Below are 27166 nucleotides of genomic sequence, written 5' to 3'. Positions count from 1 at the left end.
GCAGGCTGAGCGGCGCCCCTCCCCGCCGCGCCGACGATCGCGGCTCCCCAAGATCGCTTCCAATTTCCTGCCAACAGCCATTCGTCTGGGAGGAGGGGAGCCGCGGAGAGACAAAGAGGCAGCGCGCCAGGCGGGGGGAGCGGGCGGCTCTGCCACGCGGAAGCCGCGCACCCGCGGAGGCGGGAAAGCTGGCGCGGCCGGCTGCGTTTTCTTTCCAGAGGAAGCGGGGCCTGCCGTGCCTCCCCCATTCCCTGTAAGTCCGGCCCCTGGGAGACTTGCAGCCTGCAGGCCTGGGCCCGGATCTGTCTTCGGACTGGGGTTTCAGGCTCGCGGAGGAACCCGGCAGGGCCGTCCGCGCGCGCCCCCTGCTGGCTGTGCCGCGTGCCGTGGGCGCCAGGCCACACCCGCCCACGCCCTGGCGACGCCCCAGCCCCTGCCCGCAGCTAGAATGGCCAAGGCCCGTGGGCCCAGACCCCCGAGAATACACACTGGGCCGCGGGTCGAAGCTGAGGTCAGCCTACCCCAGGCTCGCCCTCCTGCTTCCAAGGTCGAGATGAACAGAAGCTGCCCTATGGGGCTTACCAAACATCCGCTGCTGTGGGAGCGCACTATGAGAGCCTCTCCTTTCAGAACCTAAACCTTCCAAATGAAGTAAGAGTCATGGGATTTCGGCTTGCCTAATCCCATGGCCATTTTATCGAAATCGAGGGTATGTGACCTGACAAATGTTAAGAATTCTGGGGAGACAACTGAAAGGCTTACTTGAAGGTGGGCACTGCTTTAGAAATTCCATCATAGAGGGCTGCCCTATCTTTACACTTGGAGGGTATTCAGTCACTTTGCAGATGAGAAAACAGGCTCAGAGACTTTGGGTGATGTACTCAGCATCCATCTTGCTTTCATCTCTTTACCTGGAAGACCCATGTAGGCACAGGTGCTCAACTCCTGTTGTTCAGAGAAGGGCTGGGAGTAGCAGAGGTCCTGGAGCAAGCCAGGCAAACTCTGGCTCCCTGTAGGTTCCTTTTCTGTCCTGCCACACATATCCCTACTTCGTGCCCCACACACCTTCTCCAGAACTCCTACCCCTTCTCTCTCTGCCCTTCCTGATCAGGCTTCAGAAATCTCACACTAGCCACCCTGAGAGGCCCTTTGTCAGGAAGGGTGCCCCTGAGCTGGGAAAGAAATCTCCAGCTAGAGCACTTGGCCTTGGGCCGGTTCCTTTATTCAGCAGATACTGGCAAATTCAGAGGACTGTCTGCACCAGCCTAGGTTACCTGGCTGGTTGAGTAGCTGCTTCTGCCAGTGCCTACCCCAATCTGGAGCAGAATACTGAAACCCAGAGGGCAGAAATGTGGTTTATTTGTAAAGGAGACTACTTCAGTAGGAAGAAGAGAGAAGGACTGAGGAGCACTACAAAGATAGTGGACTGGGGTTCTGACTACAATACATGTTTAAAAACTGGGGAGAGCAGCTCAATTGTGCTGTTAGACTAGGATGCTAAAGGGGTTCCTGTAAATTTCTCTTTGCAGCTCCAGCCTCTATGCCCTCCAAGGCATTTGCCAGCCCTTATGACAGTGGGAAGCCCCAGAGGAGGAGGAGGTTTTGGGGAAGGAGTTCCAAGATGCCAGCATCTGTGCTCTTTCTTCATCCTTAGGCTCACAGCCCCCTTATACGCATATACACTGCTTGTCAGCTCCAGTCTTTTGATGTTTTTTCTTAGTTTGGAAGAAGAGGGGTCACTTTGCCCCAAAGCAATAATAGCTCTCCTACCTCCCAACCTCCGTTTCCCAGACAGTGCCTCCTCCTTCTCCAGGCTGAGACATTCTGGACTCATATGGTCTGAATCCATATGGTGTGATTGACCATGACCACCTGGACTGAGGTGGGAGGCAGGAATGGGGGGAGAAGGCTGGGCAAGCCAGAAACAGGAAGTATAGAGTGAGGTGCGGGCCCAAATCTCTGCTCAGTTGTGCAGTGGGCAGAGCTCCTGGGCAGGAGACCTAAAAGTTCTCATAATGATGGGAGAAATGAGTCCGGTCCTGCCTGTTGATGAGCTGACAGGCCTTTTCCACATTCTTGGTCATGCCAGGGGGGCCACAGCTAAACACCCCAATCTTCCGGACCTGTTGGGGGAGGAAAACATGAAGGCTAACTCAGTGTCCAGAGGGAGGGCTGGCTCAGTGTTCATGTTGAAGACCAGCAAGAGTCCTTGGTGACGGCTCCTTCCATGTTTCTCATAAAGGTTTGCTTTGTACCATGCGTGGTGAGGGCTGGCTCAGTGTTTTTAAGTCTAGCTCAGTTTTGGTAGACTTGCTTCCTGTGGGTCCAACCTCTACCCCCTCCAAGGCATTTGTCAGCTTCAGGTGCAAGATAAGGGGCTGGGTTAATCAATGTTCAAATTAAAGGATAGCTTAGTGTCTCACTGAGCGCTAACCCAATGTTCATGGTAAAGGTTAGCTCAGTGTCCAGGGTGAGGGTTGGCTCAGTATTAGTGGTAAGAGTAGCTCTGAGTTTATGGTAAGGACCAGCTCAGTCACTGAGCTGTTCCTTGTGGATAGGCATCATGGCTTCAGAAGTGGTAAGTCCCTGTCACCTGCCTCCTCCCTTAGCCCCCCAAGTAACCCCTACTTTTTTTCTGTTCAATTACCCCCACTTATCTCCCAGGTGATCAGTTCTCACCAGAAGTCAATTCCTTCCCTCATGGAGCTGGTTTGGAAGGTTTGCTCAGACCTCAGATGATAAAAGCCAGGAAAACCTTGATATGGGGTGGGACTGACCTGTGGGTGGACCTCCTGCAGGGACTTGAAGAAGGGCTCGAAGGGGGGGCGGCCAAAGTGGGTGATGGAGCGCAGGCCCGTGAACAGACTCCGGTTCAGCACCTTCTGGAAGTGCCGCTCACAGATGTACTGGGGGCACAGGGGCAGATCAGGCCAAGGAAAATCAGGGTCACTGCCTAGCTCAAGTCAGCCTGCAGCCCAGGAGACAGGGAGTGGGGTGGGGAGGGATCTGGAAGCTGAGGATCAGGACCAGCATCTCTGTGCTTCCTGCCATCTGAACCTGAGCTGTCCACCCACCTGCTTTGGCCATGTGCCTCACCCTGCCAACCCACATACCCACCTAGCTGCCCTGCCTGGCCGGCCCTGACATACCAGCATGGTGGTCCTGAGGTCAAACTTCTCAGCCAGCTGGGTGATGTAGATGTGCACGGACACCAGGTCCTGGCAGTCATTCTCCTCCACCTCCCGGATGATGTCAGCCAGCCACTCAAACTGCCGCTGGGTCCGTGTCACCCAGATGAAGTAGATCTGGGGATACATGGCTAGAGCTTAGGACTTGGCTCATCTCAGGCTCCCTATTTCCCGGGGATCCCCATAGCAATAGAACCCTCTGGTCTCAGTCAGCTTGTGCCTTTCCCCAGACAGCCGGGGGAGATGGAGTGTTGTGGGGCCAAAGGATCAGGCTCTGGAGTGGGAGATGGAGTTACCCCAGGTCATGGAGAGGTAGAAGGGAATAATAATCTGGGGTGATGGAAAAGGACACTTGTCAAGTGAGCTGAAGGTCTAATGGGGTGGGAAGCCGCTTTTTCACACTGAGCTGGACCTGCCACTCCCTCCAATGGGCCCTCTTCAGGCTGCTGGGCTCCCAACCAAACCTAGCCCAGAGGGATATGGTCCCACTGAGGGGCATGTCACAGAACAGCCTTACAGAAGATGCTGCTGCCTGGAGCAGATGGGAGTGGGCTCAAAGAGAGACTAGGGGGATGGAAGCTGTCATGGAGGAACCCATCTCCAACTTCTGAAGAGGATGAAGTGAGACTGCGTTGGGTTAAGAAGCAGAGGCAGAGGGATGCCTGGGTGGCTCAGTCAGTTAAGCGTCTTGACTTCAGCTTGGGTCATGATCTCATGGTTTGTGGGTTCAAGCCCTGCACTGGGCTCTTTGCTGTCTGGATCTCTCTGCCCGCCCCCCACCCCTCTCTCAAAAATGAATAAACATTAAACAAACAAACAAAAAAAGAGCCAGAGCTGGCACAATAGAGGAGCAGAGAAGCTGCGTATCACCCTCTAAATGCTGACAGCATATGGGCTAGGCCCCTGCCCGCTGCGTTCCTGTGCCCCTGACTCACCTGCCAGGCCCAGAGAGACAAGCAGGAGCCTGCTACCAGGTCCAGACTGGGGTGAAGGGACCCGGTATAGAGGGGGCCTAAGGGCCTGGGCTGTGTTCCTGGAGCCAACCCAGCCCATCAGCCCAGCCTTGCCACCTCCCCTCCTTTTCCTCTTGAAAGCAGAGCCAGTTTCACTTTTGCCCCACCCTAAGTGTGCCCTTCCTTCTCCTCACCCAACAATGCTTCCTTCAAGTGCTGGCTTCCTCTGTAAGAGGGAATGGGTTTCTTTACCCCTCTCCAACTCTGTTCTTTAGGGTCTGGGGATATTCTGATCCCTGTGGAGCAAGTCAACTTGGCCTTGCCCAGATCAGGCCAAAAACAGAGGCATGAGAGACAGGCAGAGATGGATCCAGTGATTGGGATGAGGGGCCATGGGTTGGCAGGAGGAGGGGGCACTCACCTTCTTACAGAACACTTGGCAGCTGACTGATGACTTGAAGACAAGGTCTTTGAGGATGGAGGCAAAGGGGGTGACCCCAATGCCCCCTCCCACCAGCACGGACACCTCAAACTTATGCCACTCCTGGTGGCCCTCTCCAAATGGTCCATCGAGGTACAGCTGCAAGAGGAGGAGTGGGTTTGAGTTAAGCTCCACCACCACCATAGCTCTGAAGCTGGAAATGGGAGGCAGGAGTGAAGGGAAAGCGGCTACTGTGGCATTACCTGGAACAACCAGTCTCTGGATTGGGGGAGGGGAGGAACACAGTGGGGAGCCTGGGGTTGCAGGGCCACGGTCTGCTAAGGGGACGTGGGGGCATGTGGCACATCTGGCCTGGGCCTGGTCACCTTCGGGTATTTGGCACAGCCATCTCCCGTTGGAGGTGAATAGATCTCCCTGAGGCGAGTGGTCCAGGGCCCTGCTGCCCGGATGTGCAGGCTGAGCGTGTCCTCATGGGGCGCAGAAGTCAGTGTGAAGGGGTGGTATTCTGTGGTCCCCAGAGCCAAGCAGGCAATCCGCACCCACTGTCCTGACTTGTATTCAAAGCCTTGGGGCCGCTGGAACTGCAGGTGGGTCACTCCTGAGGAAAAGAAGTGGTTAGGAGGCTGCTGTCCAGGGCCCAGCAACACTGTGGCCTCCAGAGAGTTCCCCACCTGAAGCCTCACCTCTGCTTCTGGAATATGACAAGGAAGGCCTCCCCCACACCGGAAGGCGTTACTCCCCTTGAGCCACGTCCACCCTGAGGAGAAGCTATGCAGCACTGGTGCTGGTGGTCAGCAGGGAAAGGAGCCACCTGGCCTGGGCTCCTCTACTCTCTGCTGCGAGAGAGGCTCAGGTCCTCTGGCAAAGAGCTTCTCTTGCCAGCTCCCTCATCACTTCTGGCTCAAGGGCCCTGCCAACTCCACTGGCCAGGTCAGGAGATTGCAAGGTCCGGGCTCTGCCACCCCCACCCCCACCCCCCACTGGCTTCCTCAGTACCACCCAGCTGGCCCCTTGACAGCCTAAAGGCTGGTACCTGAAGGCAGCAGCTCTGCCTTCACCACGCTGATCTCCACCTTCTTCCGGCTCAGGCTCACCAGTTTGTCCCCCATATAGATTAGTGCCGGGACCAGGAAGAAGATGTGGAAACGGGGCAGCTGGATCAGGCCGAAGCTGCCATGGATGATGAGCTGGAGAGAGTGAAGAATACAGCTCAGACCAAGCCATACCCACAACAGTGTCTCTGGCTAGCTTGGCCCTTAGCCCCTTGCATTCTCCACCCACCCCACACTCCCCAGGGCTCGTTCCATCCCCACCTCTCCAAGTACTAGGCTCCCTTCAGGTTCCCAAATCTAACCACTCCCAACCCCAGCCCCATCCTGCAGAGCATCCATGATGAATGAGACTACTTGCACCTTCCTGGAACTTTGACTCTCACCCACTCTCCTGCAGTAGCCTCCTAACTGGTCTTCTACTAGGGTGCCCTACCATGACGCAGTCCCTTCAAGGCAGCCAGTGTGACATTTTAAAGTTCATTTTATCATTCCATCCCAGCTTAAAAAGCCTTAGTGGACTTCCCATTACACCACAGAAACTTGAGATGCTCTGGGCCTCTGCCTGCCAACATTTCCTCCTCCCTGTTCTTTAAACATGGCAAATCCTTTTTGCTTCATGACCTTTGCACCTGCTGTTCCCTCTCCCATGGCTCCCATGGGAGCCTCCATTTCATTCAGGCCTCAGCAGAAACGCTACCTCCTTGGGCCTTCCCTCAGTCCTCTCTATCTTATCTCCCAGTCAACTCCCTTCAGGGCACTCATCATCATCCACACTACTTTTCTTCCCCCTGCCCCATACCTCCTGCCCGTTCACTCCCTGGACTGTAGAGGAAGGAGGTGTCCTTTTTTTTTTTTTTTCCCCATCATACTCTCAGCTGTTGGCAGTTTCTGGCACACAGGAGACACTTAATAACTGCTGATTCAGTAAAAGGAGTTCCTCTAAATTATCCTCTCCCTTTAAAAATATATATTTTTTAATGTTTGTTTTTGAGAGAGAGAGAGAAAGCATGACAGGGGAGGGGCAGAAAGAGAGGGAGACACAGAACTCAAAGCGGTCTCCAGGCTCCACACTGTCAGCACAGAGCCTGACACAGGGCTTGAACTCATGAACTGTGAGATCATGACCTAAGCTGAAGTCAGACGCTTAACCAACTGAGCCACCCAGGCACCCCTGTCCTCTCCCTTTAGAGACTAAGAACATCTAACCAGTCCTCCCGTTTCCATGAAATAACTGACAGGTATTGTCCAGCTCTGGTCCTTTCCCCAACAAGCTAGTCTGACAAGGTCAGACACTACTTGCCCCCATTCTTCCCATCTGCTTGCTCCTAAGTCTGGTCAGTTTGGCTCCTGCCTCCACCTCTTCTCAGGCCCTGCTCACTGAGGGCTCACCGGCCCCATGAATGGCCAGACCCCAAGGTCTCCTTTCATCTGCTCCCACCACTGGCAGTCTGTGGCACTAGCAACTACCCCTTCCGTTCCACTTCTGCAACAACGCTGTGCTAGCTCTCTCAGGCCACTCACTTTCCATCTCCTCCACCGGCCCTCTGTTCCTTCTCCCACCCCTGATCCTGCATGCTGCCCAAACCTGGCTTTCTCACTCTGCTCTCCTCTGTGCTCTCCCATGAGGCATGGCCAGTCAGCTGAGCCACAGCCCCTCAGCGGTTCAGTGCAGCCCGCACAGGTCCACCATGTCCTGCTACCGCCTAATTCCCTGGGGCCATCCACAGCCAGGGCTGTCCTCTCTATGCCCTGAATATTCCATCATCATTTGCACCTCTGCACCAGCGCTTGTGCCCTTTCTTCTACTTGGAATGCTTTTCGGATTCCGCTCTGCCCTGTCAAATCTCAGCTTACCTCTCCTCAAGGCTTGGCCCAAGACCCATCTTCTCCCCAAAGTCTTCACTAACCAATTTGGTCCAAATGAAACTCCCTTCAGTGAGCTACTGTAACTCACTGAAACACTCAGCTCAGCAATTAATCCTATATTGTCTGCTCACTTTGATCATTTCAAGTGCATGGCACTTATCTCTGCAGCAAATCCTAAGTTCCCAAGGTGTCCACTGGGCCTAGCACCAAACTAGCACATACTAGACCTCCGACAGACAGATAACTGTTAAACTGAACTCTGGTTCCTCATTCAGCTCTCTCCCCAGCTCAGCATTCCTGAATTCCTGGGCCTTCTCCCACAGGACTAACTTAAACCTCTGTGGGCTCTTCTCTGAACTGGCTCTGGTTTCCCCAAGTTCTTCTTTCATTATGGAGACCATGCCCACCCTCCAGGCTTTCTAAGCATCCAGCCAGGCTGAGAACAATGTGAGGGTGACCTCATACTCCTGTTTATACACCCCATTTGGTGTTGGCTCTACTTTTAAACCACAAAGCTGCTGCAGACTCATGGTTGGCTGATGAACCAGGAGAGCTGCCGCCAGCTCAGCTTCTGCTGTGCTAGCCGTGCCCTCTTTAGCCTGGAGCAGGAGCCTGGCATCCTTCTGCAGGGTCTACTCCACACTGGGACCCTTTACTTGTGACTTCTCTTTCTGCCTGAAGTCAAAATGGTAACATAAGGGATAAATGGGAAGGAAGAAGTTTTGGCCCAGATATCCCCCCAGGTGAGACTCTCCTTAGAGGCCAGGGCTAGGATTGCCCAGCAGAGGGTCCTGCACGTTTCTGAGCTGCTGACTTCCCTGCTGGCAGGAAGGGTGGCTCTAAACCCCAGTGAGCCCCCAAACGCAGGAGTAAGTCAGAAAGAGGTCTTGGTCTCCGGGAGCCCCGTCTGGCCTGGCCACTCCTCTGGGTCTCCCATCTAGTTCAAAGAAGCTCCTGCTTCACCAGAAACAAGAACATCATCTCCATCCCTCATAGAAACAATAACCCCAGATTCTAGGGCTCCACCCTAGCAAAGGTGGGGAAGAAGGGATAAATTAGCCTCAGCTTCCAAAGAGGGCTGAGATTTCTTTGGAAATAAACATCATCAGTTCTAGGAAACAACCTAAGCCAAGACTGGGTAGTCATCTTCACAACCATGAAGTATTGAGCCTCAGGCAGCATGGAAACAGACCTTTCCAATCAGTGAGGACAGGAGGAGGGAGGGCAGCCCACAGACACCAGCCTGACCCAGGCAATAATGGACTCTCCCTGTGTCTCAGGACAAGGGAGACCCCTGTGTGAAGTTCTGCCTTGAGCCAGGTGACAGATGGCAGCCAGGTGGGCTCTGTGCTTCTTGAATGCTGGCAGCCAAGCTATCATTAGTGGGGACACTGGGGCCTTGGACCTTAGTTTAGCTTCTCAGAGAGACCCTCAGGGTGCCCTTTAGGGAACTGCCCGTGTCCATGAGAAAGGCAGGCCAATCAGAGCTATGACACAGTCACAGATCACAGTCAGCTCTGGAACTAACCAGCTGACGAAATTGATGACAAACCCAGGGAAGGTAAAGAGAACAGGACAAGAGAAGAGAGGGAATGTGAAGGAAGGGAGGCAAGAGCCCAGGTTAAGGAGAAGGAAAGGGAACAGACAGACTCTTTAAAACCCATTGTATCAACAGCCCAAGTGAAGACATTTGGAGCAAGCTCATTAACTTTACAGGTGGCACTTAGCTGGGTGGGGTGCTAATACTCTAGAAAACAAGATCAGAACAAAAGTGGCAAAACTAAATTCAGGTAAGTTTCTCTTAAAAAGGGTGATGCTCCCTCGAGAGTAGGAAGTCCTCCCAGGAGCCCAAACCAGCCACTGGAACTGGGGAGTGAGTGGCTGGGCAGAAATGACATCTGGAAGAAATGTCGACCAGCCTAGTAGGGCTGCTACTGCAAAACCCATGTCAGGGCACCCATCTTCCAAGTGCTGTATATTGGGGTCAGTCTGCTTGACAGCCCCATACTATAACCTCCAGCTTTGAAGTGAGAAGCCAAGAGGAGTCTTGAAATAACTAAGGGGATAGAAAACTGATGTCTCGGTCCTCACTGCCTCCCTGGGATCATCCTGTCAAAACCCTGCTAGCCCTCACCAGCACATAGAGCAGGATGTAGAGGTGGTGGGTCAGCCAGAAGCCCCGGAAGCTGTGGCGGCGGAAGTGGTGGGAGGCAAAGACGTACATGATGGCCAGGACTAGGAGCAGCACAACCCCCGTGAGGCCTGCAAAACGAACATGGGGTGAAGGGCAGAGAAGCAGGGCCATTCTGAGGCTGCCATGGATCAGGGTCCCCTTTCCACTCCACTGCTCTGGGTAAGGGCACAGAAGCCCAGGCTTCTCTGTTCTTCTCTCCCCACACTGGTGATCACAGGCGCCTTTTATTTCAACAGACTCTACCCTTCCCTCATAGACCTTGTCACAACTGTTATTTTTCAAGTAACTGTGCCATTTATGTCTGTCACTTCCCTGACTTTCAGGCCTACAAGAACAGGGACCAGGCTGCTAGTTCACCACTGAATCCTAGTGCCTACTGTAGGGCTTGGCACCCTGTGGGGCTTTTATAAATGTGTGCTGAATGAATGAATGAATCCATGGGGCATCTACTTTGGCCTCTAGGTCAGACTTTGGACATTGCAGGTCCTGCCCCCGTGGAGTCAAGGCTTGGCCTACGTCCCTGTAGCATCACACTTGGCTGACACAGCATGAGCAATGGCACCATTAGTGAGTAAGTGTGACCACCAGAGTCCCCTGGGTTCATCCCAGAGTTGGTGGGAGGAACCCCCTTTACAGGGGATCCCAGGCCTGGGGTACACGAGAGGGCAATACAAGATTCAGGATGGAAGTTTGGGGCCAGAGAATGGCCCCTCAAGTGATTAAGGAGGAGAGAGGCAGAAATTAGGAAGATTAGAGCCCTGCAGTATGGAAAAGCAGAGGTTAAGAAGAGATCTAACCAAAGCCTGTAAAGACCTGAACGGAGAGGAGAGCATAAACACAGCCTTATCCACTAAATCCCACTGTGCAGGAATTAGCAAGCACTCTGAAGTTCAAAGCAGATCGTTTTAGGATTAAAAAAAAAAAAAAATGCTGTGTTTCACAGAGGGGAGTGAATATAGAAAATGTGTTACCCCAAAGAGGAAATAGACTGAAAATATAAACAGGTTCAAGAAGCTTTTGAATAGATTCACAGATAATAGTTCTAAAATGGGTGATTATGAAGAGTTAGGAATATTTCCCTAAACAGCCCTTGTCAAGAAGACTACAAGGGATGGGGGGTTCTGCCTAGTTTGACAATGAGCCCGGTCTCTCTGACATACAGCTGGGCACAGCACTCAAAGCTACTGTCATGGTAGGTTGTGTATACTGGGGTGGGAGGTGAGGGAGTCCACTCCCATTCTACAGAGGGAGGAACTTCAGAGTGGGGCAGTAGCCCAGCCAAGCTTCCAAGAGAAGGACTGGATAGCAGAGGCTCCTACTGCCCAGGAGAGTCCTTAGGACCAGAGGGCAGAGCCTGGCTCACCATGAGAGCCAAGTGAGTGCTACTAGGCTGCCTCATGGCAGACAGAACCCAGAGCCTGCACCTCAGAGCCAGACCAGAAATTCAGAACAGGGAGGGCTCTCACCTGGCACAGTCTGGAAGAACCACCAGTAATACTTCTGGGGAAACTCAGACCTGTCAAGAATGGAAAGCAAGGAAGGGTGCTGAGAGGAGATGTCTGGGACTTCCAGAAAGAATCCTCCAGAGGAAATACCCCAACCCAGCCACTAGTGTCCCTTTCTGCCCATTTGGGACCAAGGCTCAGGTTGGTCATTGTCTGTCTCTATAATCTGGAAGGTGACACTCTGCTCTCAGCCAAGAGAATTTGCTTCTTTCCATCCATAAAGAATACCCCTACCTTGAGACACACACACACACACGTACATGTACACGCACACACACGCACATACTCACTCACCTGTCATCATGGAAGAGGCCAGGGAAGAGGCAGGAGAGGACACTGAGTGGGCTGATGGAGAACAGGTACACATTCACCACATGGCCCGCACTGTGTAAGACTAAGGAAGACCAGGAAGGGTGGGAGTGAGCCTGGGGGCAGCCCGGTGGGGGTGTTCAACCCATTCAGCCCAAGATGAAGGACTCCAGCCACCCAGAATTGGGAGCCTGAAGAAGGACCCTAGGGATCTGTACCTCTGATCTCTAATCAACCTCCTGTTCCTCCCCCCAACCCCTGCTCCATATATACCATCCATGAACACAGCCACAAGAGTCTGAAATGATACCATTAGAAATTCTATCTTTTGGTTTCTCTCATAGTGTGTTTTACAACATAAAAACTGGAAGAGATCACACATATGTGCACTTGTTCTGGGGTGTTGGTAACTTGTCAGCTGGAGGCTGATGAGGTGGCTTTGGAAGCATGGGAAGGGGCAGTGAGTGGCCCCTGGGCTTATTTCACACCACTGTGGGGCCAGCTCCACCCTCCTGAGGACTTCCAAGATTTATACTCAAGTCAAGCCCAGAGAGAGAGGAGGTGCTCTCAGAGGAGGGGAAGCCAGGGGGGGGGGGGGCGGGAGGACAGAAACAAGAATCCCTGGGACCCCCAGGTCCTGCCTGTGAGGACGATGGCAGTGGAGGCAATGAGACGATGGAAGTCCACGGCGGCGTCGAAGGGTATGTAGTGGTTGAGGAAGGTCTCGCGCAGGAAGGTGATGAGGTTGCGGCACATGGTGAGCAGGATGTAGGAGAACATGAAGGAGATGCTGGCGGCCGTGCCCCGGGACAGGATGATGCCCACACGGGTGGTGTCTGTGATGCCCATGTGGTGAGCCCCGAAGGCGTAGTCTGTGGAGGGGCCCAGGTGGATAAGGGGGTCGCAGTGCAGAGGAAAGGGTGCCGCCTACAGGTGGAGCCTCCCCCACAGCAGCCTTCCTTCAAGCAGGCCGGGCACACTGGCAGGAGCCACACCCCTGGGGCTGCCCGCACTCACAGTAGGCCCGCTCCAGGAAAAGGCCCCCGGTGATGGCATAGAACACGGCCACACAGCCGATGTGGCGCCGATAGTTCTCCACAAAGCGCTTGAACTGCTGCAAGGTCTGGTGGCGACGGCTGCGCTGAAACTTCTCCCGATGAGCCTCCGTGAACAGCAGGGGCTGGAAAGACGTTACCCTGGGAGACACGAAGACTTGGCTCTGGCTGTGGACCTGCCATTAGTGCAGCCCGCCTCCCCAGCAGAGAAAGGGCATCGAGTTGCTCAAACCAAGCAGGGTTCAGACCCCACAGGCTATATACCACACTCTTCAAGCCAACTGTCAGAGTAGGGGCAGCCTTGCAAGAGGTCACTTGCACTTGGTCAGTTCACCCCAGGAGATACACTCCCTCTACCCCAGTTCCCACTCACTCAGTCCTCTCCCCTCCCAGTCTGTAGCTCCTCACTCTTACCTGCTCTGTTCTCATTTTTTACTGGAAGCTCAGAAGACACACCCTCCAGGAAGCCTTCCTTGACTTCCCAGGTAGAGGTGAGCACTTCCTTGAGCTCTGAAGCCCCTTGCTCTTACCACTCTTACAACATTCTTCAGTGGGACCTTGTAACTGTCAGTGTACCAGACCATCTTGTCAGACTGGGATCTTCTTGGGCATGGACTGCTCATCCTGCCAGCACCCCTGGGCTCAGGACCATGCCTGGCACCCAGTAATCACTGTATGCATGCTGAAGGGATGGATGAACTGCCTGGGCTTAATTAACAGGAGGAGCAGGCGTACTTCTTGCCAAACCTCCGTCGAATCTCCTGGGGAGGGTCTGTGTCCATGGGGCACTGCAGTCTCTGTGGTGTCCACTCCACCTCAGCGTTGCTGCGGGGACAGCGAGCACTCACTCTGGGGGAGGGACTAGGACAGAAATGAGAGAGATAGGACCTTGGCCGCCTGAGCCACTTGGTCCTCTGCTGCCCCTGTCTGCCTTCAGATCAACTCTGTTGGGGAAGGGTCAGAACTGTCAGACAGGGGACAGCAAGATTCCCACAGAGACCTAGAGAGAGAATGAGTCAGATCCTGGGGGTCCCAGCCAAGGGTACACATACAAGGGCATCTAACCCTGGCAGCAGGTGAGTGCTGAAATCCACCAGGCTCTCTGCTCTTCCTGGTGCAGGGCTGCGTCCGCCTAGAGTAAGGAGTGTTTTTTTCTAATATGCATGAAGACACTACATAGGCTAGTGGGGCCCCTGATACCAGGCATTCTGGGGAGAGAAAAGGCAACTCCCCAACCCCAGCCTCCCTCCAACATTCCCAGATGAGGGCTCACCAGATCTTTTCCTGGCTGACGTAGGAGGCTCGCCGGCACAGGTCCTTTATGACCTCAGGCACCTCTACCCCTGCAACACAAAGATGGACTAGGGGACGGCTCAGGGCCCAGAGCCCAGGAAGACCTGGTAGCTACCCCACATCCATACTGTAGAGGGCCTCTGGCCAGTACCCTTGCCTTTGGGTGCCCTAGTCTCAGCCTGTGTTCTCTGTGGAAACTAGACCCAACCATGAGTGGGCAGACAGAAGGCCTGAAACAAAGTTGGCCAGGCAGTGTCCCCTGGACATGTGTCCACCTTTGGCCCCACTCCTAGGACCGTTATCAGGCTGATGGGGTAGAGTTCAGGAACTGTATGCAACTTGCCTGCTAGACCATTCTGCCACTAAAACCCTGCTCAACCCTCCAGCCTAAAATCTCCTGAGAGTTAAGTGTAGATCTAGGTGGTGCACATATGGAGATCACCATAAAATTCTTTCCACTTTTCTGTGTTTAAAAACGCTCATAGGGGCACCTGGGTGGCTCAGTCAGTTAAGCATCCAACTCTTGATTTTGACTCAGGTCATGATCGCACAGGTGATGAGTTTGAGCCCCATGTCGGACTGTGCACTCACAGCACAGAGCCTGCTTGGGATTCTCTCTCTCCCTCTCTCTGTGCGTCCCCTCCTCAAATTCTCTCTCTCAAAATAAATAAATAAATATTAAAAATGTTCATAATAAGATGTTGGGAGAAAAACACTCTCCCACGAGCCACGCATTCCTCTCTGTCTGAGCTGCACAGGAGGGGCAGTGCAGGAGTGAGCTGCAAATCCAAATCCTGGGAATATCCCAGTCACTTCTAAGTGCTAAACCAATCTTGAAGATTACCCTGGTCCTACAGCCCAGAGGGCAAACATGATTAATCTGAATTTAATGAAATCAGAGTGTTTAAAACAAAGTATAGATGTTTATCCCTCAAATTTCAGCAAATGGCAAATGTGGCAAAGTGATAACTAAAGGCAAATCTAGGTGAATGGTAAAGGGATGCTCCTTGTGCTATTCTTGTACCTTTTCTGTAGGTACATTTAAAATGTTTCAAAGTAAAATTTGAAGGAAACAACAAGGCACAACAACAATTAAAAGCAAAACAAAACAGTACTCAGCATTACTCTTCTACATAACCCTCACTCTCCCAGCCAGTTCGTCTCCTCCACCCCAGGGGCTGGATGTTCCTGGGACTCTCGCCTGGGCTCACTTCCAGGCACCTGCCCCTGCTCTGCCCTCAGGCCTACGTGCCTACTTCCCTGGCTGCCTGGGAAAGGTGAAAAGCTGATGAATCAGGGGAGCTGGGTGTGCATTCCACCAACTCTCCTCCCACCTTAGGCAGGTGAAGCCTTGACCAGAGTCCCAGCTGTGCCCTGCCTAATTCGCCCCCCTCCCACATGGATCTAGAATTGGGCTGCTCAGCTCCCCCAAGTTCTCATAATCCTGGGAGGGACTGGGTTTGGTCTCGACATGACCCAGTAAGAAACTGTGAAGGTACCATAAGGTCAGAGTAGACCACAAAGTCCTGCTACCTGTCCCCTGCTCTCTCTGACTGTAGCCCCCACCCACCTGAGTCAGACACAAGTGGGACAGGAAGTAGAGGGAAGGACAACAGAGGTGGGTCTCCATGCACTCAAGCACACATTTCCTGAGCACGCAGACAAGGCATATAAAGGCAAACAAAACCAGAGCACCCCCCTGCCACCAGATACCCCAGCTCAGATGAATATGGCCTGGATAGGGCTGTTACAAGGAGATTCTACAGTCCCCTGTCCTGGGCGCCAAGAACAGGGGCCTTTGACAGACAGCTGGGAGAAGCAGAATTCTAGCTGCTGTCCCTCGCCCCATCCTGACCCTGCCCACCCCAGAAGCAAAGCTGCATTATGACTCTTGTGGGCTGTAGGCACTATTGCGTTCCTAGGCCCCTTCCTCCATTAAACAAAGAAAAAAAATATACATATATGTATACGTATATTTACATATGTATATGTACATATGTGTATATATGTATATATATGTGTATATGTATACGTATATATATATACACATATATTTATAAAATATAAACATTTTTTACATTCATGTTGATATAAAGAAGAATATAATCCAGGCTGGATGTATTATCACATACTTATTATTATTATTATATTCATTCTTCTGATTTTAAAAGAAATTAAAACATTTCTGTGGGCTCCTAAAAGTATGTGGGCCCTGGGCACTGTGCCTGCTGTGTCTAATGAATAGGTCAGCCCTAAGGCCAGGCCGCCCCACCTTTGACACAGAGCTGCGTGAAACGGAGCTCGCTGTCATGGTCCCGCAGCATGAAGTGGAAATCCTCCCACGTCAGCTCCTCCTTATCCTGGAAGCCCGACTCCCGGAACATGGACTCCACCACCTCAGTCAGCTGGGCCTTGGACAGGCAGTTGTTGGAGATCTCGATGAAGGACCTGGGGTTGGGGAAGGGAAGCCATCAGGGCCTGAAAAGAGGCCTAAGGCCTAGACATGAGGGCCCAATGGTCAACCCACCAGGCCTTCAGAGCCCACATGGAAGGGCCCCAACTGACCACGTTCCAAGACCCCTCCTAGTTATAACAGTCTTTGGCTCTGCGGAGGAGGAGGAAGAGGGGGAGGAAGCCCCTGTTCTTGACCCTTTGGCTCCCACCTTTATATCCCACTTTTTCCCCCAGCAGTCCCTGCCCTAGCCCACTCTTCTGGCTATCCCACATGACCAACCTCAGCATCCTGATGAACTCGTCCTTGGAAATGAGACCATTCCCATCAAAGTCATACATGCGGAACATAAGACGAGACTTCTCCTCAGGAGAGCCTGGGAGAAGGAGGACCCTGTGAGAGCCCCAACCTACCTGCCTAAGCCCCAGGCATCCCAGAAGGGGACTCACATGAGTGTGACCCACTGCTGGGCACAACGAGGTGTTACTCTGCTTCTTGACATCTACCCAGATGTCTGCCATGGCTGGAGACCTGGTCCCAGCACTTCCCCATCTCTAACAGGTAAGCTACCTTCCAGCCTCAGTTTCCAGCCCCTTCCATCTTCTCCTACCTGGACAATCACTCCCTTTTTCTTTACCTTTCATGAAGACCACCAGGATGTCCAGAAACTCCCGGAAGGACAGGTAGCCATTGCCATCTTTGTCAGCAAGAGAGAACATGGACTCTACAAACATGTCCTGGGGCTTGAGGCCCAGGGACTCGGCAAACTCAGCTCTGCTCAGCTCACAAGTCAGGGCCTCTTGTACCTTCTGTGAGGAATCCAGGGGCAGGGTCCCTGCATCTGCCTGGTCGATGTCCAGCACCTGCACTCGGGCAGTAGCAGAGGGAGAGAGAAGGAGACAAGACTTCCTTGATTTGTAGTTGAGGCTTATAGGAGCCACCTTTTCCAGGCATCTGCCCAGCACCCTGTCCCCTCAGCACTACCCCATGCCCTGCAGGTGGTTCCTGGGGCCATTTGTCCTATGGAACCCTGACTCTCTATGTTAGCTGACTAGACCAGGGAGGCAACTTGATCCAAGCAGACAATCTAGGATTGGGACTGAGATGTCTCAGGTCTGTCTTGACCTGAGCACAGGAAAACTTGGAAGTTGTAGACCACCCTGTTCTTCCAAGTGCTCAGAGACACAGACAGAGGGAAGTAAACACACAGAGAAAATGGAGCAGGCTAAGAGAGAGGAGTGACCTTGTTTGCTGGCAGCTTTCCCTTTCCTAGCCCCCTCCAGGCCAGGCCATAGTCCTCCCTTTAGAATTCCTGAGACATCATCATATCCTCAGAGTCAACTGACCCATTGTCAGTCCTAGCTTACACTGAGTTTTCACTGAGAAAAAGCCTCAGCTAAGTTGAGAAAAAGCTGGGCTTGGGAAAGGAGAATTCCCACCACGGGCTACCTGCAGCCCACCCAGGGGTTGCCCCAGCATCAGAAGAGATGGTGAGGGTAGTAAGCAGGCCACGGGCCACAGCACCTATTTTTCCTGACATCAACTGGGGTCCCCTGGCCCAAGCCTGGCTATGGTTTCATGAGGCAAACCTTGTTGCTTCAAACAACGAGCTTTAGTGAAAAGAGCCTGGGGCTGGTGACAAAAGACCTGGGTTCCTGTCCCAGCTCTACCACCCACTTACTGTGTGACCTCAGGCAAGTCTCTTCACTTGTCTGGCATTCATTTTCCTACTTATCTCACAGGGCTATTGTGAGAATCAACACCAGCCATTGTATGGAAAGTGTTTTGAAACCTGAGAACACTGTACAGGTAGAAAGGGGTGGCAGCTGCCCCCAGGACACAGTAGCACTCTCTGTCACCCCCCACATAGGAGGTCCTGTGGCCCTGATGGGTCCTAACCTGAGTGGAGGTGTCCAGGTCCTGCCTGGGCCCTGGCAATGTATCACTCCACCTGGAGGTTCTTCCATTCTAGTGCATACTCAAGTTCAACTAGTTTGAGGGGTAAATGACAAACGTCATGTGCCTGGCACATAGTAAACGACCATTAAATGCTCATTTCCCTCATGAATCCTCTCCCCAGCCAGCCAACCCTGCTCCTTCTCCTCAAATATTAATTTTTTTGCCATTTTTCTGGGCACCTCTGCACAGTCCTTCTTGCTCCTTTCCTCTGAGCCCAAAATTTTCCACCTCTTTTTAAGTCCTCACCAAATTTGACCTGAACCATGACCCTCCACTGGCCTGAAGACTTTATACTTTTTCTGACCTCCTAGAGTGCTTATCTCCTGGATCAGTTTTGTATCCAGGATTCTTTACCACTTAACCTTCCTTTCTGGGCATGTCCCATCTTCCCAGAGGGATGACAAACTCCTTTAGTGGGAGGGGGATGGGCATGCTCTATAAGCTCTATTTATCTTATCGCTACCAAGCTTCCCTCTCCACCATTCTCCACCCAGGCTGCTTTATTTCTGTGCCCGATACGGATGCCAAGTCTTTGCATTTCTCTTCCTGACTTGTTTCCCCACAGCCTCTGAGTAATTCTTGGAAGTCTGCAAGGGAAGCACTCGCGCTCTATGGTGGCCTCTGGCAGCTGCACTCTTCCAAAGAGGGGGGACCAAGGGCTTTCAGTGTCCCCACACTGCCTGTCTAGCCCTAGATTTCTGCAGCCTTTTGGTCAGGATGAGTCAAGTAAGGGCAGAAAGCTTGGACAGCCCTGAGGAGAGAGCTGAGTGACACATGCAGAAAAGCTCCTGACATGGCCTCCCTAGAATGGCACGGGTGGACACGGGAGCCTCTCCTTACAGAAAGGCTAGGTGATTGGGCCAAAAACGCAGTAGAACTGATTGTTAGTGTCAGGGCTCCTGACTTTCCCTGGAATCACCCCATGGCCTGTGCAGGTAAGGGAACTACAGGTATACATGCAAGGAGAGATCTGACCCTACATACACACCTGGGAGAAAAGGTGCCTGAAAAAGGTCTCCAGTAGGTGGCTCCTTTGTTCTCGCGTCACAGCTGCCCTCATGAGCTCCTGCTCCCGCAGTTCCCACTCCTGGAACCTCAGCCCACTCTCCTTCAGGGCCCCCCGAAGGTTTTCCACCAGCACCTGCCGCTCTTCCTCCACATTAAACAGCAGCACCTACGGAAGCAGCAACAGGCGGAGCAAGCATTTGTCAGGGCCTCTTGAGGCCAGGAGCTGTACATAAGCTTTGTCAGGGGCCACTGGAAAGAGTGCCCTCGGAAAAGAGATATACTGTTATCTCCTAGACTCCATGTGCTCTGTGGGCTCCATGGCTTGCTTATAGGCACAAAGCTAGCATTCAAAGATGCATGTCTGAAGCCACTCTTCCTTCTCTATTCAGCCCTGAAGAGAGGGGAAGGCAGGGGGACAGATGATGGAGGGGACAGAGGACAGACAGTCAGAGCTGAAAATCAGCCTGTGACTGAGTTCTGCTCCAAAATTTCTAACAAGTCACTAGATCCCAAAAACCAGGCAACAGGGAAGAGGGCTTGGCTTCTTCTAAGGACTCCCAGCTAAGACCTATTGGGGCACCCTTAGAAAGGGAGGGGGGAAGACTGTGCAAGAAGAAGGGACTGTGGAGATCATGTCACCCAGCAGGCCCAGAGCAGGATGAATGTGTTCAAGTTTATCTCTCTATCAGGTACTACAGCCAGGGACTAGAAACCCAGCCTGATTCTGTGCTCCTTCCCCTCCCCTGGCTGCCTCCCTGGATGTGGACAAGGAACCAGGGACCAGCTGGGCCATACCAGGTCATATTCCTTGGGGATCTTAAGCAGCAGGGTGCGGCGTCCTCGGTTGTTGGACACGATGAGGTTGACTTGCTGGGAGGGGCGCAGCTGGATGGTGCGGAGCACAGAGAGCCTGCCATCCACCACACAGATCTGCCCAGGCTGCAGGTGCACCAGCACAGGCCGGCAGGGCTCCTTGTGGCCCTGCCATTCCAAAGCTGGGGAGAGACAGGGCTGGGTCAGCTGGGGCCAGGAGGAAGGAGGCCAGCTTAGGGCTGGAGTTAGGTCCAGGCCTCCACAGCTCCTTGCTCCTTCTTAGGTACTGAGAGTCAGCCCCTCCCAACAACCCCTTGTACCTCTAGCATATGTAAAGAATAATAAGTACCATTTCCTGTGTGTTTACTATGTGTGCAATGCTGTACCAAGTGCTTTGCGTGAACTAGTTAATTTAATCTTCATATATCTGTGAGGTAAGTGCTATTATTGGTTCTGTTTTACACATAACAAAAAATAAGTTTAGAGAGATTAAAAAATCTGCCTAAGACCCAAAAGCTCAAAGTTGTGGACCAAGATTCCAATCCTCAATATGATTCTAGACCTTCATTAATTACTTCTCTATTGCCTGAAATTCCAGTGTAAGATGCCACAAAGCATCACTTCCCCAGGACTCTAGAGAATCATAGTATGCCTATGAAATGTATGAATGTGACTTCTTCCCATGAGTCTATGACATCTCCTTTATTTGGGACCATTAGGAGAATCTATGGAGGGTGGAGGACTCCGGGTCCAATGTCCACCTAATGCCTCCATGGCTCTTCCCAGCTGGCCTGGCTTGCTTAGAGGCCTAGAAAAGGGAGGCCTTTTCCTTAGGCTGCTGAGGTGGGGGAGGGGACTGCAGCCCTGAATCATATCTTCTCCACCACCACCCTGGCCAGCTCCAGGCCTACCTTCCATGCCCCCCACGAGCTTCTCAGACATGATGCTCTGGCGGTCCTGGCCCTGGAGCCTCTTGAAATTTCTCCTCCGGAGCCGGGCAACAATCCAGGCACTGAGCAGGCTCACTGAGAGGGCAGAAGCAGTAGGATGCTCAAAGGAAGGTGGGGGTCTGGGGAGAGCAACTGCCCTTTCCTTGGCAAGACCCCCTGCTTTCCCCACCTCCTAGGTAAGCCCATTCAATTGTCTCAAATTGAATTGATGGGGGGGGGGAGAGTGGGGAGGGAGCTTTGGGTATCACTTAAGATGCCTGCACAGCCTCCCCTGCTTCCACTGCGCAGGTCCCTTCCCAGGCAGAGACTAGGTCCAGAGTCCTTGTGCCAAAACCTGGACCCACTCTGCCACTCTTCCAGTGGACCCACACACAGCCATGCCAAAGACTACCTGTCAAGCCTTTGCCCCAGACAGTTCTCAACTGGTTCTCATGCAGGGGTTGCCTCTAACAATTTCCCAGGCCCAAGCTCCTGGAAATAACTGTAAATTGTGGCTCCTAACCAATCTGGGCCCTGAAGGGACCCCAGGAGAACAGGAAGGCAATTTTCCCTGGAGCTGACTTATCTGTAGGTCAGATACTTCTCATGTTCCCTCCTGTTGTGATGTTGTCCTCATGTGCCCAGAGGAATAGTACTCTGCATGATCTGTTGTAGATGAAACCACCCCACTCCCACCTCTCAACTTACAAATATCACCCAACCCCACCCTGCCCATCACTTTTACCCAGAGGGAAGCAGCAGAGAGCTCCAATGGTGACCCCAAAGCCAAATCCACTGCCTTCAAAATAGTCCCGCATGATGGAGGGAACACAGGCTGGCAGGCCCTCAGTGCTGAGCTGTCTTGGCTGTGGGCAGGGGTCTCCTGGGGAGACAGAGGAAGCTAGAGTATTGGGGGGGTTGGTGCTGGGCCAGAGGCTCTGGCACAGAATCACTGAGGAGTTAGGGTGACAGAAAGGGTAGGGTGGGGGACTTTTGAGTCTCAGAGGGCTGGGAGCTGCTTACCCCAGGAATGTGGTGTTTGCCTACTTGGGTAACAAATGGGGTCAAAAATGCACCTCAGCCTCTGTCTCTCACACGTACACATATGTATACACACACATACACACACATACAGAGTTCACTTGTCACTGCTGTGGGATTAGGATATCCTCATGGCACTGGGCCCTTCTGATGTCACACCCACCCCAGGCTCAGCCCAGCCAGATGGAAGTCTCCTCTCTAGGTCTCTCTGAGTCTCAGTCTTGCCCTCACTTGGGTACCTCCTGGGGTTGTGCAGAAGGGGACCTACACAGCCACATGTGGCCATGTTTTTGCCCAGAGCCTAAGTTCCCAAGGGCAGAAACATTGCTCACTGCCTCCTTGGGGTCTACTGCTCAGCCACATCTGAACCAGGCCCACAGCTGTGGAGGGATGAGGCACCAGACCCCAAATCCCTCCAATCACCTCTGGTCTCTCACCTGCATGCCAGAAGAAGACATTGGGCTGCAGGGCGCTGGGGCTCGTGTTGGTGACAGCCACTAGAACATCCCGCAGGGAAGTGTTTCTGATCTCTGCAATCTCTTCCTCAGAGAACAGCCTGGGGGTGGGAGAGGTGAGGAGCTACTGCAGTGGTAGACGGAGAGGCCTGAGGAAAGAGGCCTAGAGGGGCTGAGGACTCGGTGGGGTCAGTTGAGAATCCAGGGCCCATGGGGTTGCTTACTTTACACACTGAGGGCCTGGGGCCCGGGCCAATGGGGATTGGAGGAAGGGTCCAGGAAGGCCTTACCCATTCCTAGTGTTCTCAAACCAGTAGCGGTCACCATCCCGCAACCGCACAAACTGGTTGAGGACGATGGCGCTGAAGAGAGGCCCAGGGTCCCCATGGCTCTCCAGAAGCCCCCCAGGGAGCAGCTCCAGTCGGGACAGGTCCTGGTTATACAGGGCAGCTGTGGCCTCCAGCACCTGAGGCCAAGAAAGGACAGGAGTGAGTGCAAAGACCTGGCACCCACCCTGGGGCAAAGAGGTAGTTCCCAGGTATCAGCCTCAAGGATGATAATAATAAATGACAGTGACATTCACTCACTTATTATGCCCCAGGCACTGCTCTGAGTGCTTTACATAAGTTAACTCATTTATGGGAATTCACAGATTCAGCTGCCTATTTTATAAAGTTGGAATAAAACAGGCAGCCAGTTCCCTATGTAGCTTGCTCTTAAAAAGGTATAAAAGTTGCAATCTCTATCAAAATAACACCAGCATTCTTCACAGAGCTATACCAAACAATCCTCAAATTTGTATGGAACCAGAAAAGACCCCAAATAGCCTAAGCAATCTTGAAAAAGAAAACCAAAGCTGGAGGCATCACAATTCCAGACTTCAAGATGTATTACAAAGCTGTAATCATCAAGACAGTATGGTACTGACACAAAAACAAACACTCAGATCAGTGGAATAGAATACAGAACCCAGGGGGCACCTGGGTGGTTCAGTCAGTTAGATGTCTGACCTCAGCTCAGGTCATGATGTCACAGTTTTCTCTCTGCCCCTCCTCCACTTGCACTCTGTTTCTATCTTAAAAAAATAAATAAAAACATTAAAAATTTTTAAAAAAGAATAGAGAACCCAGGGGGGGAAAAAAGAATAGAGAACCCAGAAATGGACCCACAAACGTATGGCCAACTAATCTTTGACAAAGCAGGAAAGAATATCTCATGGAATAAAGACAGTCTCTTCAGCAGATGGTGTTGGGAAAACTGGACAGCGACATGCAGAAGACTGGACCTGGACCACTTTCTTACACCATACACAAAAATAAACTCAAAATGGATGAAAGACCTAAATGTAAGACAGGAAGTCATCAAAATCCTCAAGGAGAAAGTAGGCTAAACCCTCTTTGACCTTGGCCATGGCAATTTACTCAACACGTCTCCAGAAGGGAAACAAAAGCAAAAATGAACTATTTGGGCCTCATCAAAATAAAAGCTTTCTCCACAGTGAAGGAAACAATCAGCAAAATTAAAAGGCAAATGATGGAATGGGAGAAGATATTTGCAAATGGCATATCAGATAAAGGGTTAGTATCCAAAATGTATAAAGATCTTATCAAACTCAATACCCAAAAAAACAAATCATCCAGTGAAGAAATGGGCAGAAGACACGAATAGACAATTTTCCAAAGAAGACATCCAGATGGCCAACTGACACATGAAAAAATGCTCAACATCACTCATCATCAGAGAAATACAAATCAAAACCACAACGAAATACCACCTTACACCTGTCAGAATGGCTAACATTAACAACTCAGGCAACAACAGATGTTGGTAAGGATACAGAGAAAGAGGATCTCTTTTGCACTGCTGATGGGAATGCCAGCTGGTGCAGCCACTCTGGAAAACAGTATGGAGGTTCCTCAAAAAATTAAAAATAAACTACCCTACCACCCAGCAATTGCACTACTAGGTATCTATCCAAGGGATACAGGTGTGCTGTTTTGAAGGGGCACATTTACTCCGATGTTTATAGCAGCGCTATTGACAACAAAGTATGGAAAGAGCCCAAATGTCCATCGATGGATGAATGGATAAAGAAAATGTGGTATATATATACAGTGGAGTACTATTCAGCAATCAAAAAGAATGAAATCTTGCCATTTGCAATTACTTGGATGAAACTATAGGATCTTATGCTAAGCAAAATTAGTCAGAGAAAGACAAATTATCCTATGACTTCACTCATATGAGGAATTTAGATACAAAACAGATGACCATAATGGAAGGGAAGCAAAAATAATACAAAAACAGGGAGGGGGACAAAACATAGGAGACTTTTAAATATGGAGAACAAACAGAAGGTTACTGGAGGGGTTGTGGGGGGGGGATGGGCTAAATGGGTAAGGGGCATTAAGGAATCTACTCCTGAAATCATTGTTGCACCATGTGCTAACTAACTTGGATATAAATAAAAAAAATAAATTATGTAAAAAAAAAAAGATATGAAAGTTGAGGGTCAAAATCAGTGCAAAAGTTGGAATGGTAGAATTGTGTTTGAAAAGGTTTCTGTTGTTTAGAGCTAAGAAAGTTTTTAAAAAGCAAATTCCTGCCTGTATGTTGCCTTTTGGAGACAGACTTCAAGATTATATGAGCAGCATTTTCATTTTCCCTTTTTTTTTTTCTATTTTTGAGCATTTTCTACCTGACCTTTAATTGTTTTTGCCCCACATAAACACATGATCAGCTTAATTCTAATGAGGCCCCGTTAAAGTTTAAGGTTTGTTACTTTTGGTATGCCTGGTGATTCCTATCCTTACATTGATTTTATAAAGTTTACAAGCCCCATGTGCATATTGCTTCTTCATCAGCTTTTCAATTGTCCACTTTCCAACAATCTTGTAAAAAAGTAAGGACAAAAACAATAAAATAAGTATGAAATTATGGAAACATCACTGTGCCAAGATGGTAAGGGAACCAAAACTGGTCTGTTGGCTGGCAGGCAATGCCACTTGTCCAGGTGATAGCTGAGGGTGTGACAATTGACTCCACGATGCAGCTTGAGTATCAGTGCATATAAAAATACAGCTTGTTCCTGGATTGAGGACCTTCTACACCTGCTCAGATGGTTGTTGGGAAGAGTGAATGAGATAATGCCTATTAAGTGCCTGGCATGCAGTAGATACTCAACAATCATTTGCTAGATCTGAACAGTCACAAAATCGCATGCCAAATCCTGCTGGTTTGGTAACCTCTATCCTGGTTATGACACTGGGAAAAGCCACCTCAGTGAGTCCTGTCCCTCTCATCAGGGACTTGTCTCTAGTTGTTGGTGTCTCATTGCCTGCTTTCTGTGTCTTGGGCCAATGTGCCCTGGCCCTCCCACCCTGTCCCCTGGGTCCCCACCCCTCCTTACAGTGTGGTTGGTCTGGGAGAGTGCAGGGTTGATGTCCTGCCATCTGGTAATGGGAGGCAGACCCAGTGCTGTCCTGGCCTTTGTATAAGAGGGCAGGCCCAGATCACGGCCCCTCTGCAGACAGCTGGCCAGGTAGTCTGTGCGGGAAAACTTCAGAGACCCGGGCCAGAAATCTGGGGATGAAATACCAGAGAGTCTGAGAGAGCTCAGGGCCACCACAGCTCCACTAGCCCAGGAGTCAGGCTCCAACCAGCCCCAAGGGGACCAGAATCACACAGAGGGAACGATGGTCAACAGGTCTCTCAGCAGTGAAAGAGTGCAGGATCCCAGCCCCAGGCACTCCTCCCAGCCTGGCTCTGGAGCTCCAGCAGAATCCCCATCCAGGGGCCAGGGGTGTACCACCTTCAGGGACAGCTTCAGGCTTACCTAGCACATCCTCAACTACCACATGGTCCTCTTGCTCAGCGATCTGGGAGGCCATGCCCAGCAGCAGTGCATCCACATCTTCAGCTCTTTGTAGGTTTGGATGCTTTGGGAATGGGGAGAGAATATGGGGCTGAAGGTTGAGCACCAAGGCTCCCTCCACCCCATAGTCCAAGTCCTGGGCCCAGCGAGTGCTGACATTTGCTCTAAAACCAGCAGGCCATTCCCCCTCCATAGGTTGATTCCCCACTCAAGGTGAGTGACGTCCCCATCCAAAGCTCATGCTGCTGAAAGACAGGCCTCCACAAACGCAAAGGATCTAAAACTTTACTTCTATTTTAGGAGACTTGACAGTACGGTTGACAAAGGCACTAGAACATCTACGCCTTGGTCCTTGCTCTGTTAGTGAGTAGCTGTGGGCAAGTCACAGGACCTCTCTGAACTCAGTGTCCTTCCCTTAATAAAAAGAGCATTAGGGATACAATACAACACAATACAATAAAAGCAATTAGGAGGACACAGGTCTCTTTCAACTCAGCTCCATGATTCTGAATTCTGTGCTTTTCTCTCTTTTCCTCTTACCTCTTTTCTCCTCTTATGAACACTCTACACAGAATATCAGATTTTGCTTTAAATTATTCATCAATGGAATGGATAAAGAAATTGTGGTTTATATACACAATGGAATACTACGTGGCAATGAGAAAAAATGAAATATGGCCTTTTGTAGCAACGTGGATGGAGCTGGAGAGTGTGATGCTAAGTGAAATAAGCCATACAGAGAAAGACAGATACCATATGGTTTCACTCTTATGTGGAT

The 27166-nt window shown here is 51.5% G+C and overlaps 1 protein-coding gene across 1 annotated transcript in view; it reads right to left on the bottom strand.

Annotated features, from left to right (window-relative positions):
* Positions 1-1335: 1335 nt before the first annotated feature.
* The window catches only part of DUOX1 (dual oxidase 1), a 32143-nt gene continuing 6312 nt past the window's right edge, over positions 1336-27166 (bottom strand). The window contains 24 exon segments of the mRNA XM_040492577.1: positions 1336-2123; positions 2778-2906; positions 3150-3305; positions 4563-4721; positions 4949-5181; positions 5617-5770; positions 9636-9763; positions 11162-11211; positions 11495-11594; positions 12151-12381; positions 12527-12705; positions 13300-13425; positions 13838-13907; positions 16130-16305; positions 16592-16685; positions 16947-17172; positions 19257-19442; positions 20072-20271; positions 21001-21114; positions 21764-21901; positions 22497-22615; positions 22805-22980; positions 25924-26096; positions 26350-26552. Of these exon segments, the coding sequence (XP_040348511.1) occupies positions 2001-2123; positions 2778-2906; positions 3150-3305; positions 4563-4721; positions 4949-5181; positions 5617-5770; positions 9636-9763; positions 11162-11211; positions 11495-11594; positions 12151-12381; positions 12527-12705; positions 13300-13425; positions 13838-13907; positions 16130-16305; positions 16592-16685; positions 16947-17172; positions 19257-19442; positions 20072-20271; positions 21001-21114; positions 21764-21901; positions 22497-22615; positions 22805-22980; positions 25924-26096; positions 26350-26552 (3643 nt within the window). The 3' untranslated portion in view covers positions 1336-2000.

This window comes from Herpailurus yagouaroundi, unplaced genomic scaffold (genome assembly GCF_014898765.1).
Source record: "Herpailurus yagouaroundi ecotype Mexico unplaced genomic scaffold, PumYag 184, whole genome shotgun sequence".
Taxonomy (NCBI): Eukaryota; Metazoa; Chordata; class Mammalia; order Carnivora; family Felidae; genus Herpailurus; species Herpailurus yagouaroundi.
This window is presented reverse-complemented; position numbering and strand designations above follow the sequence as displayed.